A 17,413-nucleotide genomic window follows, 5' to 3' on the forward strand; every position below is an offset into this window, starting at 1 on the left:
ACACCTTAGAGCTGAGATGAACCTGAGTCCAACCACTCAACTCTACAATGAGAAAAACAAACCCCAGAGAGGGTGAGTGATTGCCCAGAGCCACGCAGGACTCCTGGTGTCCGGGCAAGGGCCTTCCCATCACACCTCACGGCTTCTTAGGAGTGTCAGAGGAGTGTCAGTGTGGCGTGCTGACGGGTGTGTAAAAGGGCCTGACTTTTGGCCATTTGCAACGACCTCTGGCATGGTTATGGGCGAGCTGCCTGGCATTGTACCAGAGCAGGCCTAGTCATTGTCATTCATCTCCTCATCACACCAGTGACGTTTCAGCAACACCTGGTCCTGCTCTACCAGGTGGGCAGATGTCTGTGTTTGATAGGCAGTGGGGAGGCTTCCTCAGGGCTGCCTCAGCTGAGCTGCCCTTCAAGGAGGAGAAAAAGCTTGGGTTCCATACCTCAGGTCCGAGCATACAGCCTCCAGGTGACACAGGCCTCTGAGGTTACCTGCCACTGTGCCAGAAACCACTTCCCTCCACAGCCACTGCCCTCCCCAGAAACACTCCAGGGTCCCCTCCCCTAAATACACTGAGCCCCACCTCGCCGCATAAGCTGTACTCCCCAGTAGCTCCAGCCCATAGTTCTCCCACCCCCTGCCCCCACAACCTGGCTCCACAGATCTAGACTCTGACCCTTCCCCAGATGCACACAACCGTGGATCTTGCTGCTGAAAGAGGGTTCCAGAGTAGCTGGTTAAACCACTTTCCCTCAGCCTGGTTGAGAATGAATCGGACTTTAGAAGTAGGTACCTGGGGGCCTGAGAAGTAAGTGCCTCCCTGAGATGGAGGCAGCAGGAACCTAGACTTGGACTTTCTCTCTCTTGCCACCCCCCACAGCCTCTTGCTAGGAGTCTGGGCTAAACCAGGGGCCTTCCTGGAATCACCACAACTAGAGGAGCTTAGAACTTCGCATTTCTTCTTCTCATTTAATATTTTTATTTTTAGTAATTTAAACCATTTTTAAATGTACAGTACAGTAGTGTGTGTGTGGGGGGGGTGGGCGGAGGGGAACAGACAATCCACAGTGGGCTCTATGTTGACAGCAGATGGTCCGGTGCCAGGATCGAGCTCATGAACCTCAAGATCATGACCCGAGTGGAAGTCGGACGCTTAACTGACTGAGCCACCCAGGCACCCCAGAACTTCTCATTTCTCAGAATCACAATGTTAACATTTAAGGAACATTTTCTAGGTGCCCTGCACTGTGCTAAGTTCTTTACCCATACTAACATGGGTAATCCTCACAACATTCCTCCTTGGTAAGCACTATTTCCCCTATTTTAAAGACCATGAGAGGGGGTTGCCCGGGTGGCTCAGTAGGTTAAGCCTCTGACTCTAGATTTTGGCTCAGGTCACGATCTCACAGTTCGTGGGATTGAGTCCCATGTCAGGTTCTGTGCTGACAGCACAGAGCCTGCTTTGGATTCTCTCTCTCCTTCTCTCTGCCCCTGTTGCTTCCATCCACCCTAAATAAATAAATATTAAAAAAAATAAAGACTCTGAGAGGTTAAGGGGGCACCTGGCCGGCTTAATTGGTAGAGCATGATACTCTTGATCTCCAGGTCATGAGTTCGAGCCCCATGTTGGGTGTAGAGATTTCTAAAAAATAAATATATAAACTTAAAAAAAAAGTGGAGAGAAGGCTGGGTGGCTCAGTCAGTTAAGCATCCGACTTTGGCTCAGGTCATGATCTCATGGTTCATGGGTTCAAGCCCTGCGTCGGGCTCTGTGCTGATAGCTCAGAGCCTGGAGCCTGCTTCAGATTCTGTGTCTCCCTCTCTCTCTGCCCCTCCCCTTCTTGCACTCTGTCTCTCAAAAATGAATAAAACTGTTAAAAAAAATAAAATAAGAAGTGGGGTGTAAACAACTTGTGTTGGAATTTAAAAAGATAAAAAAGTATATATTATATCTATAAAATAAAGAGTCCCAGAGGTTAAGTGACTTGCCCAAGTCCGTCCAGTTGGGGTATATTTGCTTCCACGGCCCACCCTCACAACCACCGCTGGGCCCACCCAGGCTGAACAGCCCCAGGCTGGGAGGGAGGCCATCCTGGCTCTTTGAGAACCTGGCCACCATGGAGATAGGCTGGGCCACACCCTAAATTAGTGGTCACTTACCTAGCACTAACAGTACTACTTGATGATCACTTTCTAGGTGTCAGGCCCTGTGCCAGAGGTTTATATCCATCACCTCATTTGATCCTCCAGTAGCCCTGATAGGCTGATGAGATTGTGACCATTTTGTCAGATGAGGGCACAAAGGCTCAAGAGGGTCAGTAATTCATCAGTGAGTGGCAGAGCTGGGGTTCAAAGTCTGGCCCTGCACCCGTGTTCTCCCAACTGTTGTGCCACCCACATACCCGCCCCCTCCCCCGCAGTGATCATGACCTGGGGGTGGGCTCTGCTCTAGCACCTTGGACTGGCAGCGTCAGTCGGCTTCATCTGGGCTCTTGTTAGAAATGCAGAACCCCAGGCCTTGGCTTAGACCTACTGACTCAAAATATGAATTTTACCAAGTTCCTTGGGTACTTCATGGGCAGAGTAAGATTTGAGAAGTCCTGGTCTAGATCATATAGATCTTTGCTCCAATTCTCCAAGGGACCTGAGACCAGGAAGTGAAGGCAGGGACTGAGAATATCAGTGCGGGGTGGGTGCTCCAATCATCTCCCCTCCTTGTATCTAGCCCATTTATCTCTCTCTTTTTAAAAAAATACTTTATTTTTAAAATATCTCTACACCCAATGTGCGGCTCGAACTCACGCCCCCAAGATCAAGAGCATACTCCATGGACTGAGCCGCCTGGACTCCCCATAGCCCATCCCACTTTGGGGTCATCCAGGGGCACAGACCTCAACAGGTGAGAGCCAATGCACATATTCCCACTGGGTCAGGTGATGCACATGCCTTCCCCAGAGCCCTCCAGAGGGATGGCAGAGGGTCTCACAGGCCAACCCAGCTTCAGCCCGCACTCTGAGGCCCACACTCTGAGGTTTGGGAGAATCCCCAGGCCTTACCAGGAAGGAGTTAAAACAGAACAAGTTGCACTCTGGCTCCAATAATTCCACTCCCTGGTAGATTTCCCTGGAGTACTTCCTAACTGAATCCCAGTGAGGGAGAAAGCTGGGGGCTGGGCGCAGAGTCAGGCAGTTTGCTCTTGTTGGTGATGTCGGTAAATCGCCTTTAAATGAAGACTACAGTATTGGCTCCCATTACTGAGAGCCTCCTATGGGCCAGGCAAATAGTGGGGTGTGTTAGTCCTTACAATCATCCCACAGAGTAGGATTAAATGCACATTTCACAGGTGAGTAAACTGAGCCCCAGAGAGGTTAACTTGTCCAGGGTCTGTCTTATTACTAACGAATGTCTTAATTTGCAGCCTCCAGACTGGAAGCACATGGAACAGCAAGGCAGAGAACCCAGACATGCTGGACTCATGAATACTCTCAGGGCCCTGAGCCACTCCATCCTGAAAAGGAGGTATTTGGACCTGAAGCACTCAAGGGATCAGCCTGCGGTGTTGTCCACCCTGGTCAGGCCATCTTTGAATGACAGCATCTGAGACCACTGGGATGGAAGAGGGGGCGTTCCTAGCTGTCGCCTTTGGCCCAAAGGTCAGATGCCCCCCAGGGCTGCCCCCACAGACCTGGACCCCTATCTGCCCTGACAGGCTAATCCGCTGGGGCTGGGCGGACTGTGTCTGTGAGCCTCGCTTAGCATGGCCCCTCCCCATCAGCCCCCAGGGAGCAGGCAGGAGAAGCAGGGGGCTCCAGAGGGCTCCTCACACCTTTCAGCAAGGCACCCTCCCATGTCACACAACATCTGCAGTGCCTGCAGGCACATGGGCAGGGAGTTATTACCAAAGGAGAAAACTCAGGCAGCTAATCAGCTTTGGAGGTTTCTAGGGACATCAGCTTGTGAAGTGAGAAAAGGAGATCCAGCCACCCGGTTGCTTGGTATCCAAGCATTCCCCCACGGGGTCACAAGCCTTGCGGGGAGGGGGGGCGGAGAGGGAGGCCGCATCAGACTGCCAGAGCCTGGAGGCAACCCCCCAGCTGTCCCCAGGACCCCAAAGGATTAACTAGGCTGACCTCACCCACCGGCCCTTCCCCCAGCTAGAGCCACAGCTCAGTTTCTGATACTGTGGGAGTTTAAGGAAACCAAACATCTTGAAGGTATTTCCATTTATAGAAAAGCACATTTACAATTAGCTATATATAAACACCTGGGGTTTATCTCCCAGAATTCTAGGCCAGCGATGCAGAGGCCAGTGTTGACACAAGCCAGGGAGAGTGTGGGGGTCATCACCCTGAGAAATCTCCTTTCTCTCATGGGCAGATCTTCCCGGGGGCCCCACCCCTGTGTCCACGTCCACGCTTCTCTTCCTCACACCCAGCCATCTGCTCAGGGGATGCGCCAGCCTGCCCTACACCGCCGAGGGCTGGGGTTGCGGGGTCACTGAGCCAGAAGTGATTCCGTCTCAAGGTCCAGAGAGCTCCATATGGGGGCCTGGATCAGCCTTCTTTAGAACAAAGGGGCATCTTAAACTCAATGAGAGGGCTCCTGCCTCAGAACGATTCATCACTCACCAGTCATTCCCAGCAACTGTGCACATGCCCTCAGAGCCAGGGAGAAACTCGGCAGCCATCAGCCAGGGAAGAGGCAACATGCCACAGGAGTCAGGGGGAGGGGGGAGGGTTCAGGCAGCCTAGACTGCAGTCCGGCTCCTCGGCCTACTGCAGTGTCATGGAATCCCTGTAAGTCTCAGTGCTGTCCCCTGTAAAAGGGGGGCAAAAACTGCCTATCTCCCTGGGCCACGATGATGACTGAATGAGATCATTTATGTAAAAACACTGAGGCAGGGAGCTCAGCACACAGCAAGTGCTTGCTAAGTGTTACCTAGAATTATTACCAGCACCTTTAAGGTGTTGCCTCTTTAAGCAGCCTCTTTAGTAGACACCCCCTCCCCTAGATGTATGAAGTTATGGGGCAGAGAACACTCACCACTTCGAAAACTTTTGCCCTCTCTCAAGAGCAGCAGTTCTCAGCCAGGACCGCCCCGCCCCCACCCCCCCCCAGCCTGCCACCCACCAGATCCATAGGTAAGTCTGGGTTACACACCCACGAGTGTGCACAAAGAACAACAGAATTTTTGCAGAACGGGGCAGCAGAGCACAGCCATCACTTCATCACAACTGGTGGTCCGTCAGTGCAAGCCGAGCACAATTCTAGAACAGAAACACCTTGCCTGGCCTTTTCCCTCCATCCAAAACACATCAGATAGCAAGTCGCCACAATGTACGCTTTGAATCTCTTAAAATTCTATTGTCAGTTATACCTCAATAAAGCTGAAATTGAAAAAAAAAAAAACCAAGTACATTAGCACGAAGGTGAATGGGAGTGACGTCATCATTGTGGTGACCCTGAAATTATTCTGCCATATTTTTTTTTTGCAAAACAAATTGTGGACAAGCTTCAGAATATCACTACTGTATAGTGAGTCTTATCCTACCCAAAAGATTTGAAAGTCAGCACATAATTAAAAATGGCATGTAGCTAAATCACCCTTCAAAATTCTCTTAAATCACCCATAAAGTATGACTATTGTTTCTTTTTTCTTTTTTTTTTTAAATCTTTTTTTTAGTATTTACTTACTTTTTAGAGAGAGAGAGAGAGAGAGAGAGAGACAGAGTGCAAGCTGGGAAGAAGCAGAGAGAGAGGGAGACACAGAATCTGAAGCAGGCTCCAGGCTCCGAGCTGTCAGCACAGAGCCCCACGTGGGGCTCGAACTTACTAACTGTGAGATCATGACCTGAGCCAAAGTCGGACAGACGCTTGAATTGACTGAGCCACCCAGGCGCCCCAACTATTGTTTCTTTAAACACGAGAATCCTACTCAATGGCCTGGGTGCTCACAGTATACGGGAAGCTAAGGCACACCAGCCCAAGAATTGGCTAAGGCTCACCCTCTTTCTCTCCCTCTCCCAGCAACAGTGTTTGGCTACGTTCTTGTCAAATTACATTCCAATCAATTGAAAGAATATGTGATATAATTCTACCACCACGAATGATTACTATGTACCTTTTAACTGACCCACGCTAAGAAATCCGTCCTCCACAAGGCTGACAGTACTGCTCCCCTGCCCCCAACCCCTAGGCTGACCCTGGATACCCAGTCTGGGAAAGAACAGTAAAGGGTGTCCACTTACTTGCAGCCTGGATTCGAGCCTTCCGGCTGACCACCAGCCCAAAGCGGTTCTGAGCCACACACTCATAGTCACCCTCGTCTGAAGGGCTGCCTCCCCGATCCAGCCGGAAGTGATGGATCATCAGGGACCCATTGGCCAGCAAGGTGGAGTGGGTACTCTCCAGCAGCTCCACCCCATTCTTCCTCCAGGTGATTCGCACTGGAGGAGTCCCCTCCACTCTGCAGCCCAGCACTATAGGCTGCCCAGGGACTGCAACATCATCGCTTGGTTCCACAGCAAATGCCAGTTCAGCAGAGTGGCCAAGACCTGTATCGGGCCGGGAAGATGAGAGGAAAAGGAGAGGTCAGTGTCGAATGAACAGGCAGGGAGAACTCCATGCACAGGTGTTCCAAGTTCCCTGGATCTGCACACCCACCCCACCTTTCTGTAACGCTAACAGAAATCTCTATTATATACAGAACTTACTTTATGCATTACAAAGTGCCGTCTCATGCAGTATTTTACTCAGTCAGCAGACCATCTCAGAGAGAGGGAGAGAGATTATTTGTACCATTCCCTCTTTTACAGATAAGGAACTGATGTCCAGAGATATTAAGCAACTTGTCCAGGGTGTCACAATTAACAGTTACAAATCTGAGATCCAAAAGTAAGACCGATTGCAACACAACTGCTGCCTCTCTTGCAGTCACTTTGGCTAAACGCTGAAGCCTCACAGACTTGCAGGGTGTGACCTTAGGTAAAGTGTTCAACCTGTCTTAGCTTCCCATTCCTCATCTGTTTAAGTCAGGAACATAGGGGCCCCTGGGTTGCTCAATCAGTTAAGCGGCCAACTCTTGATTTCAGCTCAGGTCTGATCTCAGTGGGTTCCTGAGATCAAGCCCCACATTGGGCTCTGCGCTGACAGTGTGGAGCCTGCTTGGGATTCTCTCTGTCCCTCCCCACCCCCCAAATAAATAAATAAATAAACACTTAAGAAAAAATAAATCAGGAACACAATGTGGCTTGTATCATAGAGTTGTTGAACAAGATGAACAGATTCAAAGTCACTATGAAGTTCTGGGAGCCTGGGTGGCTCAGGTGATTAAATTTCCAACTCTTGGTTTTGGCTCTGGTCATGATCTCATAGTTTGTGAGTTCAAGCCCCATGTTGAGTTCTGTGCCAACAGTTTGGAGTCTGCTTGGGATTCAGTCTCTTCCTCTCTCTGTGCCCCTGCCTGGCTTTCTCTCTCTCTCTCTTAAAATAAATAAACATTTAGGATAAAAAAAAAAGAGAGAAAAGGTAGATGTTCTAAGCAAAAGTATAGTGAGACAGTAATAAATCATTGCTTATTTTTGCTGGCAAAACCATCTGAGGCCTGGTCTGTTGCCTGGCAGGGAGCAGGATGTGTGGGTGCGGTACCAGGTACAGGCTAGGTTATGGCCCAGCCTGGCTGCTTCTCCCCTAGGATGCTCTGAGTTTGGGTTGTTCTGGCTGTTTTGCCTTTGTCATAAGGAGAATTGAGGGGATACCAAGCGTCAACTCAGACTTCCCAAAATTCAGGAACAGGGAGGTTTCTAGAACCTTTATTCTCAGCGACCTCACCACTCCTGTAGAAGAAAACACAGCTGGAAGAAGAGAAGGGGAAGAAGGTGATCCGGGAATCAGGAGAATCCCGACAGGAAGGACAAACGCTCCAATCCCAGGCGTGACGCCAAGTCCCCAACTTCTCCAACGAGCCACTTACCAGACCAGTTACAACTTCACTCCAGGAGGAATGAACCCACCTGGCCTGAAAGGGCAGCCACAGAGCCCTCGTCACATTTCCAGGGAACTAGCGATCCTGGAGCTGGCCCCTCCCCAACAGACCAGCGCCCTCCCTGGTTGGGGGAGATGGAAAGTGGGTGGGGAGAAAGGAGGAGAGGGGCTGGGGTTACGGACGATTCCCCCAAACACAGGGATATGTAATATTTTAAGACATTTGAAGGTTTACACCCCTTCGACCCCCTACCAACCCTCCCCCTGTCCTGCGTTTCAGCCGCCTCAGCCCCCAACCCAACCCCGGTATAGCTGTTGAGGGATAAAGTTTCTTCTCGTAGATGCGGACGCGATATCTTTCTTCTCCGGAGCTGAGAGAAGAGAGAACACCGCCCGGACGAGTGTCCGCTGAGTGTGTGGGGTGGGAAGGGAAGGGACTAGACTTGCACTCCTCTCCCGTGAGATGGGCCCATACAGCTACAGAGGGAAAGGGTGGCGATGACGGAGCTCTGAGCAGTAACGCAGGCGGACCCCCGAGCCTGGGGACAGGGGCGCTCCGCCTGTGCACCCTCCGGGGAAGGGCGGGCACGTGGGTGTCCCCGCCGCTCGTTCCCTCTCAGTCAGCTCCCCTTCCCCTTCCCCGGCTCGCGGGGTCTGTCTTGGGTCTCCCCCTCCCCTGGCGAGGCCCTCCGGGACTCTGCTTCGTCCCCTTCCTTGGTCTCCGCTGAGCACTCCCGGTGCCAGTCCCAGCTCTAAATCCAGGATGTGCCCTCTCGGCCCCGCCTCCCCCCCCCCCCCCCCGCCCGATCTGTTGCGTTCGGTCTCAGCAGCCTCGGGCTACTCTGGTCCACCCGGCTCGCTCACTCCGACAGACTCAGCCCTGCGGTGCCCCGTGGCTCGTTTCCCCCTCTCCCCAACTCAGCCCGCCCGCCTAGCTCCTGCTTTGCCGCGCTCCTCGCATATCGGTCCGGGCTCGCGTCCTGCCGGAGTCCTGGAGCCGCAGCGCACTGAACCGCAGTCTCTCTTCCAGAGCCGGGTCCTCAGCATCCCCCTGCCTGCCCTGCCACCGGCTTCAGTGCCCTCTCCCCCGGCTCCGCCCCGTCCCGCTCGGCTCCCCTTCTCCGGCAAGACCCTCCGGCCCTGAGTCCGCCGGCAGGTCCGCGCAGCTCTTCCCAGGTCCGCCCCTAGCGCCCACCTACTCCCTACTCGCCCTTCCCGGGGCTCGGTCCGCGGGCCCCCGGGGCGCTCACCGTCGCTCGGCGCGGGCAGCAGCAGCGGCAGCAGCAGCGGCAGTAGGAGCCGGAGCCGGCGCGGCGCGGGCGGGCTGCGCGGGGGCGCGGCGCGCGGAGCAGCCATGGGGCTCTCGGTCCGCTCGGCTCGGCGACGCGCGGCTCCGGGGCCTCTGGCGGCTCACAGCGTCCCGCGGGGCCGGCGCCGGGGCCGGGGCCGGGGCTCCGGCCGGGGCCGAGCCCGGGCGGCGGCGGGCTGGGGCCACATGCCTGCCTAGGAGCGCCGGGGGCGCAGGGGGAGCGACGCTTGCGCCATCTTGCACCCACCCCGGTGATCTGTCAGCCTTGCCCGGGGTGCGCGCTCCGCACTCGCACCGCCCGCGCCCGCCCCGCCCTCCTCCCTCTGCCCGCCGCCCCCCTTCCCTCCCCTCCCGGTCCCCTCCCCCAGCCCCTCTCCCCGGAGGCCCGGTCTGGGGAACAAAAGAGCCGGCGAGCGCTTTAAGCGGCCGGACATTCCCGGCTGAGCGGCGGACGCGCCCCCTGCGCTTTGAACTGTGGCTCGAGCGGCAGGCGCCGTCCCGGGCTACTGCCCGGTACCCCCTGCCCGCGGGCCAGCCCCGGACTTGGGGAACTGGGGAAGTGGAGACCCAGCAGACTGTCAAGTGGGTCCGGGCTGCGGAGACGCACTCAAAGCCATGAGATTTGCTCTGACCCCGCTCTTTCTGCTGCGCCCTCCTCCACCGTGTCCAAGTGTGTATTTTCGAGATAATTCCCTAAAAGCTGCACAAACTTGTCAAAGGTTCGGTTTTCCATGGTTTCTGGTCCTGCCACCCAAAGGCTAGGACGTTTAGCTGCAAGACTGGTCTCTCTAGACTGCAGAGTTCTGGCGCTTGGGTGGACCGGAGGTAGAAGGGGTTAGGAAGCAGCTTCTCCCAGAGCCCTGGGGTAGCAGACCCAACAGGACAATGAGAACGCTGAAGTAACCTGGGTTCCGACCCCAGTTCTGCTTGCTGTCTAGCCCAGCCAACCCAGGCAGTCACTCTCTGAGCTCATCTAAAAGATAATAGATAATCCTATCTCTCTCCTGCTCACCCCTAGGGATTTTTTAAAAACACAGGTCCTAACAAATGACCTGGCAAACTGAAAGTTAAAATTCTCAATAACATTTCTGTCACAAAGAAGATTCTAGGTGTTTCATGTCAGAGAACATATGAGGCAACCAGTAAGAATTTTACAGAAGCTATATAGGCACGTATCACCTCTTATGAGACGCATACCCATGCTAGCCCTCAGAGACCTTTTCTTTTGGCCACTCATTAGTAAATGATCTTCTGTTGAGTCCAGCATGATGAGCTAGTCCATCTACTAAGTTCTAGGAGAAGGAGATTTAAAGAGGGTAGTCTTTGCCTCACTCAGCTGTTTGTTCCTCTGGCATTGGGCTGGGATGGCAGAATAACTACGTCTCTCTTTTAATACCAGCTGTGGAATCTTGCAATCAGGAGTGTTAACCATACATGAACTTTGGTGCAAATGAATAAAGAAGTGCAGGCCTCCAGAGATCAGATAAATTTACTAATGACGGGGTTTGTGCAGCCTAGGGACTCCTTACTCTGCAGTAGCAATTGGAAGATGAGTCTGAGAGGCACAGCTTGAGGCATATGAGTGAGCAATGAGGGGTAATGGAGAAATTCAGGGTCAGGGGGCACACCAAAGAAATTTAGGATCAGGAGATACACCAAAGCCCCAAACCTATTTCATTGTGAGGAAAGGCAGGAATGATGGGCTTCTACTGGCCATCGGAAAGGGACAGAAGGGGGGGGCCCCCTGGGCCCAAAGTCCTGGAACTCCCTCCTGCCGGGCTTGAATTCTCAATAACCCCTTCTTGGCTTGTCCTAGACTCGGAGAGGTCAAATCAGTGTCCTGAGTTGCTGTCATTTTAAATTCATTTTGACAAGTGTTTAATTCTTCTTTATCACAACGCTTGGTCTGAGAGTGATATGCAAATAATGGCTATTCTGCTGCATGCAAAATGTGCATATCTCTCCCTCTGATCTGTCAATTAACACCGGTCGGGCCCACCAGCCACTTTGGGGGTGGTCCAGGGCAGGGCAGCCCCTGGCTCTTGGTTCCCTCAAATAGAAAAGCTGGCACCAAGCAGGCTCTGTAAAGATCTTAGCAGAGCGACTGCCAACCACGAACCTGAGATGCATGTGGGGCGTGGGTGCAGAGTTTTGTATGTGGCTGTGTGCCCAGGTTTGAGTTAATGGACACCAGGGTGTTCGTGACAGTGAGTGTGCATGCGTGGGCACAGTGCCCCTATGTGTGAATATGCAGCCATGAGCAACTCTGGAGACCACAGTTACACAAAGGAATAGTCGTTAAGCCCAAACCTCTGGAGTTGCTCCTTCACTCCTCTTTTGCACCCAAGAAAGTTAAACAAATGTGCGCCCAGATGGAAAGAGGTCCCCAGAAAGCCTAAAAGAATGCCATCAAAGAAAGCATCTTTCCTAGGTTAAGTGCCTGTTGTGGGAGGAAGATAGTTCAGTTCTTTCCCAGAACCACCTGCTCTCTACCTTCCACAACCAGCATTTCCCCTCCTGGCAGGAAATACGTTCTCTAGGGGAGAAAGGCTGAGGAAATTCTAGTCATTCCACGTGTTTGGAAAATAGTTTATTAATTCATTATAGGGACAGATACATGATCAATGCCTTGGCTTAACACTAAAGACTATCATATTTGTAAGGAGGGGAAAATATGCTGGAAAAATAATTAAATAATACAGCATAAACTAAATACAGACAAATAATGAGCAGGTACCGATTACACATGTCATGCATCAAGAAAAGGAAGGTTTCTAAATGAAACTCAAAAAATGTAAGGCATCGATGGTAGGTGACAAAGGGATTAATACCCTGTAAAAGGCCAATAGACTCTTTTCTAATAAAAATACTGCTACTAAGACACAAACCTAACACTTCCAAATTACCCAGGGCCCAAATCATATATAAGGCTAGTGAGTAATGGCCACTTTCTTATCAAGTGTGAGTTATAGGCAGATACCAGATTTATTACTTATTTGCTTTTGAGAAACAATTTTCCACCCAACCTAATGGGTTATAAATTGTCTTATTTGCAGCTATTTAATTTAAACCAGAGCCTCAGTGCCTGTTAAACAAGAACATGAAAAATGACTATGTGGCGTAATGCTAAGAGCCTACTGTTAAAACAGCCCTTTAATTCAGGGCAGTTTTTTTTTTCCCCTTTAGGAAAAAAAAAAAAAAAAAATCAAACCAGCGAAATAAAACGAAGCTTTTGACCTTCAGAGCAATGATGAAACATATACAGTGGTGTTAGCTACAGCAACGCCGAACGCTACAGAAATAGTACAAGTGACAATTCTGTCCCAAACGAGAGACGAACCAGCATGAATAATCTTTAGTGTTATCATAGGCTGGCTGGAGGAGGGGGAGGGGGAGGGGGAGGAAATGGAGGTGCGCGTGTCAAACGGGAGTGACGCCTGAGTGTAATAAACACAGATGCTGAAAGGGTCTGAGGAAGCTGCAACTCTGCTGAGAGACATTTCACCATTTAAAAAAAAAAAAAAAGAAGAAGAAGAAAGAAAAAGAAAGGATAGACTGGTTATTTCCAATTTGGCCCAGAAGCCAGAGTTAACCCTTTATGTGCCGATCAGTTAAAAAGATGCATTTAGGGAGAAAAGTCCCACATTCTATGCTCCTATGAGAGGCTGGGGTGCAAAATCACATTAATGGCTCATCTTCTCTACACAGGAAATAGAAGTCCAGCTTGTCCCTGTGTGACAGGTCACAGAAAATGACTTTAGGATTGACTTTAAAGGAAAAAAATGAAATGAGCCTATTACCCTTGTCCTGTGCAAAGACCTCGGTTCCAGCACCTAGAGGGTGAAATTCCTCTCACCCCCGTCCAGCAGCTCATGTTCCTAGGGCACAGAGTGGGAAGTCGCTGGGCTGTGGTGCCCCCTAATCCTCACTCTCCTTCTCCAGCTTTGGCTGCAGCAGGGAAGGAAGGGCCCCAACCCCCTCCATCTAGCAACCCTGCCTCCCTGCCTAGAAGGGAGGGAATCATTTTATCCTGAGCCTCTAGGTCACATTCCCCTTTCTCTGTCTCAGAAATCCCCTTGCGTGAACTTGGATCCTCCAAGGAGAATCCTCCTGTCTCAATCCCAGGGAGAGAGATAGATGCAAGGGAAACTGGAAGGTCTTCTCCAAACCTGCACTGGGGCCGGCAGTCTGCCTGGGGGGGGGGGGGCAGGTGGGGGACATACGTTGGCACAGAGAGAAGAGGGTCAGGAAGATGGCGAGTGAAGTGAACGGCGGACACAGAAGTCACGCTATGGCCTCAAAGCAGACATGAGGTAGTCATGTTGTTAGGGAAGGATGCAGAGATTGAACCCAGGCAGGTGAACCACACGATGCAGTCTGGGAGAGGTGTGAGAGACAGCAGAGACAGACAGACAGAAGACAGATGGACAGCGGAGAGGAAAGGAAAGAGTATCAGGGAGAAGAAGCAGGGCAGAACTGGGAGAGCGGGCTGACAGGAGCACAAGAGTAGTGAAGGGGAAGGGGGGAGAGGAGAGCCCGAGGGAGTGGATCTCCAAAACCAGGCACTTCCCAAATTACAAAATGAAATGCAGAGTTGCTCTGAGGGCAGCCAGAGTCACCCTCTCAATCTGGGCTGGGCGACAGGGGCAAGGGAGACGGGTAGCGATGCAACTGAAATGTTAGGCATTCAGAGCCTACTGCACTCAGCCCAGCCAGACCGGAAAATGGGCCGGGGCTGTCTTTGTCAGACAGGGCATTGCAGACACTCTCAGAGTGTGTAATAAACAGCTAGGTGACGGAGGTGGGCGGGGGGGAGGGGTGGGGGAAGGCCCACTGGGCTGGGGACTGACCACTCTGGGTCACTGTCCTGACCTGGAGGATCAATTAGGCCATAGTGACCACTGCCTAGACCAGAGTTCCTCAGCTCACCAGCCAGCACGTGCACATGAGTACAACACATACGGCCATGCCTCACAGGTCCCTCACATGTGTCACAGAGTGTGGGGGGAGTGAAAACACCATTTCTTCCTCTCCCCATGGCCAAAGCACCCCAGGAAGCTCCAAACAGCTTGATGAAATTCAGGAGCTGCAGGTACACATGTGTATATACTCAGCCACACGTGCCATGATTCACACCAGCCTGCCCCAAACTGCACCCTGTAGGGGAGCTAGGCAGAGGAGGAGACTGGGGTTCTGGGCAGGCTTGGGCTGGTTCCTAGAGGGCAGGGGGCCTTTGGCTGGCAGCTGTTCCCAGGGGTCTCCTCCAGAGCCTCACTAGGTTGGAGGTCTGGGTACGGATAAGAAGCGTTGGCTGCCTCTGGCAGGCAGGTAAGTCTGTCTGGCCCCGTGGTTGCCTGCTCACACCCTCCCAGCTCCCTGTCCAGCCAGTCTACCCCTTGCCCTAGATCCACGACACTCGAAGTGAGGTCAGGAGCCTCCGAAGACAGGGGATCCTCAGGTTCCAGGTCCTGGAGGTGGAGGTCAGGGTTCCCTTTGGATGCACTAAAGTCAGAGTGGACAATGACTTCAGCCTCCACCTGGTTCCTGCAGGCTGGGGGTGGCTTCTTCCTACCATTGCCCTGGTCAGAGCAGAGAACACAAAGACGAGGTAATCATCACTGACAATGATCATCAGAAGAACGACCAACATACTTGGCGTGGAGGAGGACTGACCCACTCCCCCAAGCCCCAGAGTGTGTATCACCTGGGAGTTGGTAAAGGAAGTACAATGATTGTCCTACAAGAGATGATGATCAGGCCGACGCAAAGGCAGAGAAGAATGGAATACTACCCATTTGCCCTTGCCCAGAGTTCAGAAGTACCAGATTTAGTCAGAGCCTCAGTGCATAGGAGGAAGGGCAGAATGCACTGAGGGCAGGCCCACCCTCAGATCCATGGTGATTCTGCCGGCCCACATAGGTATGGGGAGAGGAGCGACTGTCTTCAACTCAGGTGAAACAGATTCCCGGAAACTGCCTGCCTTCCACCCGCCCACCTTCAGAGGCTCCAGGGGGTCTCTCCTAGCTAGACTTCCATCCCCAGGGAAATTACCCTCAGAGGTCACCAGAAAGCTCACTACTTACTCTTCACAAGCACAGAGCCCCTTCTCTCCTTTCCTGCCCCTCCTTCCCAGGACACTGACCTTTATGGCGTCATACACCAGAGCCTGCAGCAACAGTGTCTGCCCAGTTCCAGCAGGGGGCAGCAGGGCCCGGGTCAGAGAAGGCATGGCGCCTGCTGGGGGCAGCTCGCAGCCAGCCCAGGAACCTGCCCAGCTTGGCCCACCTGGCTGAGCCCAGGAGATCTGCAAGGGGGGAAAGACACAGGAGCACTGAAGGCTTGAGTGGAAGAGGAGAGCAGAAGAGAGGGAAGTGGATGGAGACTCTTGGCCTTCTTGCTACCTCTCCACTAGGGCTGTGGGGAGGGCCTGAGAGTCTGGGGGTGAATTTGAGGATGGAGAATTCTTCCTGCAGAAAAGCCAAATACCACCTGCTTTGGCAAAGCCTAGAAGTGTCCAAGCCAAGCAGGCTTTTCTTCACCACAGGGGCAGGGAAAGGGGGAAGAAGCACTCATGGGTGTGAGCAGGCTCTTCTGAGAAGGTCAGGATGAGCCACCGCTGCTGGCGTGGAAGGTACCTGCCCTATGTCGGCCTACCTTATCCCGGTCCTGGTCTCACCGGGCCACAGCCAAGCTGACCAGCCTCTTGTCCTGGTCAGGACTGGGAGGAATGGGTCTTAGAGGTTTCTCCAGCTCCCAGCACAAGGAGGGATCTGGGCGTTGTGGCCACTCTGAGTCACCGGCAAACAGTCCACAGGAGGCCCTTCCCTCCTTCCAGGAGAACCAGACTGACCTATTCTGCCAGGGATGGAGGCCCATCTGCTTCCCTGCCCTGCCAACCCTTTCAGGGAGGAAGGAGAGAGTGCCTTTTCTTCTACAGCTGGTCCAGGGAAGGGGAGGAGGAGGGTGGAGGAGTTTCTCTCTGGGTACACACATTGTACTCTTGCGCCCCCAGGTGTCCTATTTGGAAATGAGCTGTGGTGTGGGGCTCTGACCTGCCCAGGCTCCAGGCTTACCTTTCTCTTGGAGTGACCCCGGCAGTCTGAAGCACCGCCACCCATAAGGCTGTGCACTTCAGCCCTGTCCTCGATGTCTGAGGGCGGTGGAGACCAGTCCTGGGGACGGGGGTGCACAAGGGACTCCAGTTCATGGGCAGCTGGGGGGCTGGGGGGCCCAAGGCGGGCTCTAGAGTACAGTGCAGGGTTCCCAGCATTGGCCGTAGAGGACAGGCCCGGGAGGGCTTCTCTGGAAGGGAAGATAGGGAATCAGGCACAGTGGTCAAAAAGTGAGGGGTAGAGGCAGGACTGGGATCTAGTTCAGCCTATGTCCTTGGGCAGGTTCCTGCCCATCTCTGGAACTTGGTTTCCCTGTCTGTGTAATGATTAAGAAACTGTTCAAAACAGCTGAAACATTGCAAATGGGACCTTCCCTCCCTTGACTCCAGGTATCTGAAGATTTGGGGTCCCTCCTTCCAAGATGCTGGTACCTACAGAGAGAGTGAGAGAAGGCAGCTCTGCCTATGCCCGCCCTTGCTGAGGAGGTAGGCTGGGGGCTCCCCTAAGCCCACTCCCCACTCTCATGAGGATATCACCCCCAATCCCTCCATCCTAGAATCCTAATTTTAATGGAGGCGCTGAGGGTTCCTTGGCAAATCGTGACCATTCTCCCTGCTTTCTCGTCTCTGGAGCCCTTCTGGAAATCTCTCCTCTCTGTAGTCAGACTGGCTTCTTCACCCACCTGTGGGGGCTGCGGCGCAGGCCGGCACACATGCAGGCCAGGAGGCAGAGGAGGCCCAGGCAGACACCCACAATGATGCCTGTGACTGAGTGCACGTCCAAGGAGTCTGGTGGTGGAGACAGAGGGGACAGAACAGGTCAAGGCCAGAGGCTCAGGGTTCATAGAGTCTCACCCTTTGGACACTCAAAATCTTTTTTTTTCAAGTATTTTTTTAAGTTTATTTATTTTGAGAGAGGGAGAGAGTGAGTGAGCATGAGTAGGGGAGGGGCAGAGAGAGAGAGGGAGAGAGAGAATCCCAAACAAGTTCCACACTGTCAGCACAGAGCC

The 17,413-nt window shown here is 52.9% G+C and overlaps 2 protein-coding genes across 2 annotated transcripts in view; both read right to left on the bottom strand.

Annotated features, from left to right (window-relative positions):
* The window catches only part of IGDCC3 (immunoglobulin superfamily DCC subclass member 3), a 41,046-nt gene extending 31,707 nt beyond the window's left edge, over positions 1-9,339 (bottom strand). The window contains 2 exon segments of the mRNA XM_049614140.1: positions 6,249-6,554; positions 9,234-9,339. Coding sequence (XP_049470097.1) covers positions 6,249-6,554; positions 9,234-9,339 — 412 coding nt within the window.
* Positions 9,340-11,852: 2,513 nt separating this feature from the next.
* The window catches only part of IGDCC4 (immunoglobulin superfamily DCC subclass member 4), a 31,254-nt gene continuing 25,693 nt past the window's right edge, over positions 11,853-17,413 (bottom strand). The window contains exons 16-19 of the mRNA XM_049613762.1: positions 17,087-17,192; positions 16,366-16,594; positions 15,435-15,596; positions 11,853-14,871 (exon numbers count right to left, since the gene is read on the bottom strand). Of these exons, the coding sequence (XP_049469719.1) occupies positions 14,461-14,871; positions 15,435-15,596; positions 16,366-16,594; positions 17,087-17,192 (908 nt within the window). The 3' untranslated portion in view covers positions 11,853-14,460. The remainder of the gene's footprint in view (positions 14,872-15,434; positions 15,597-16,365; positions 16,595-17,086; positions 17,193-17,413) is intronic.

This window comes from Panthera uncia (genome assembly GCF_023721935.1).
Source record: "Panthera uncia isolate 11264 chromosome B3 unlocalized genomic scaffold, Puncia_PCG_1.0 HiC_scaffold_1, whole genome shotgun sequence".
NCBI classification, from domain to species: domain Eukaryota; kingdom Metazoa; phylum Chordata; class Mammalia; order Carnivora; family Felidae; genus Panthera; species Panthera uncia.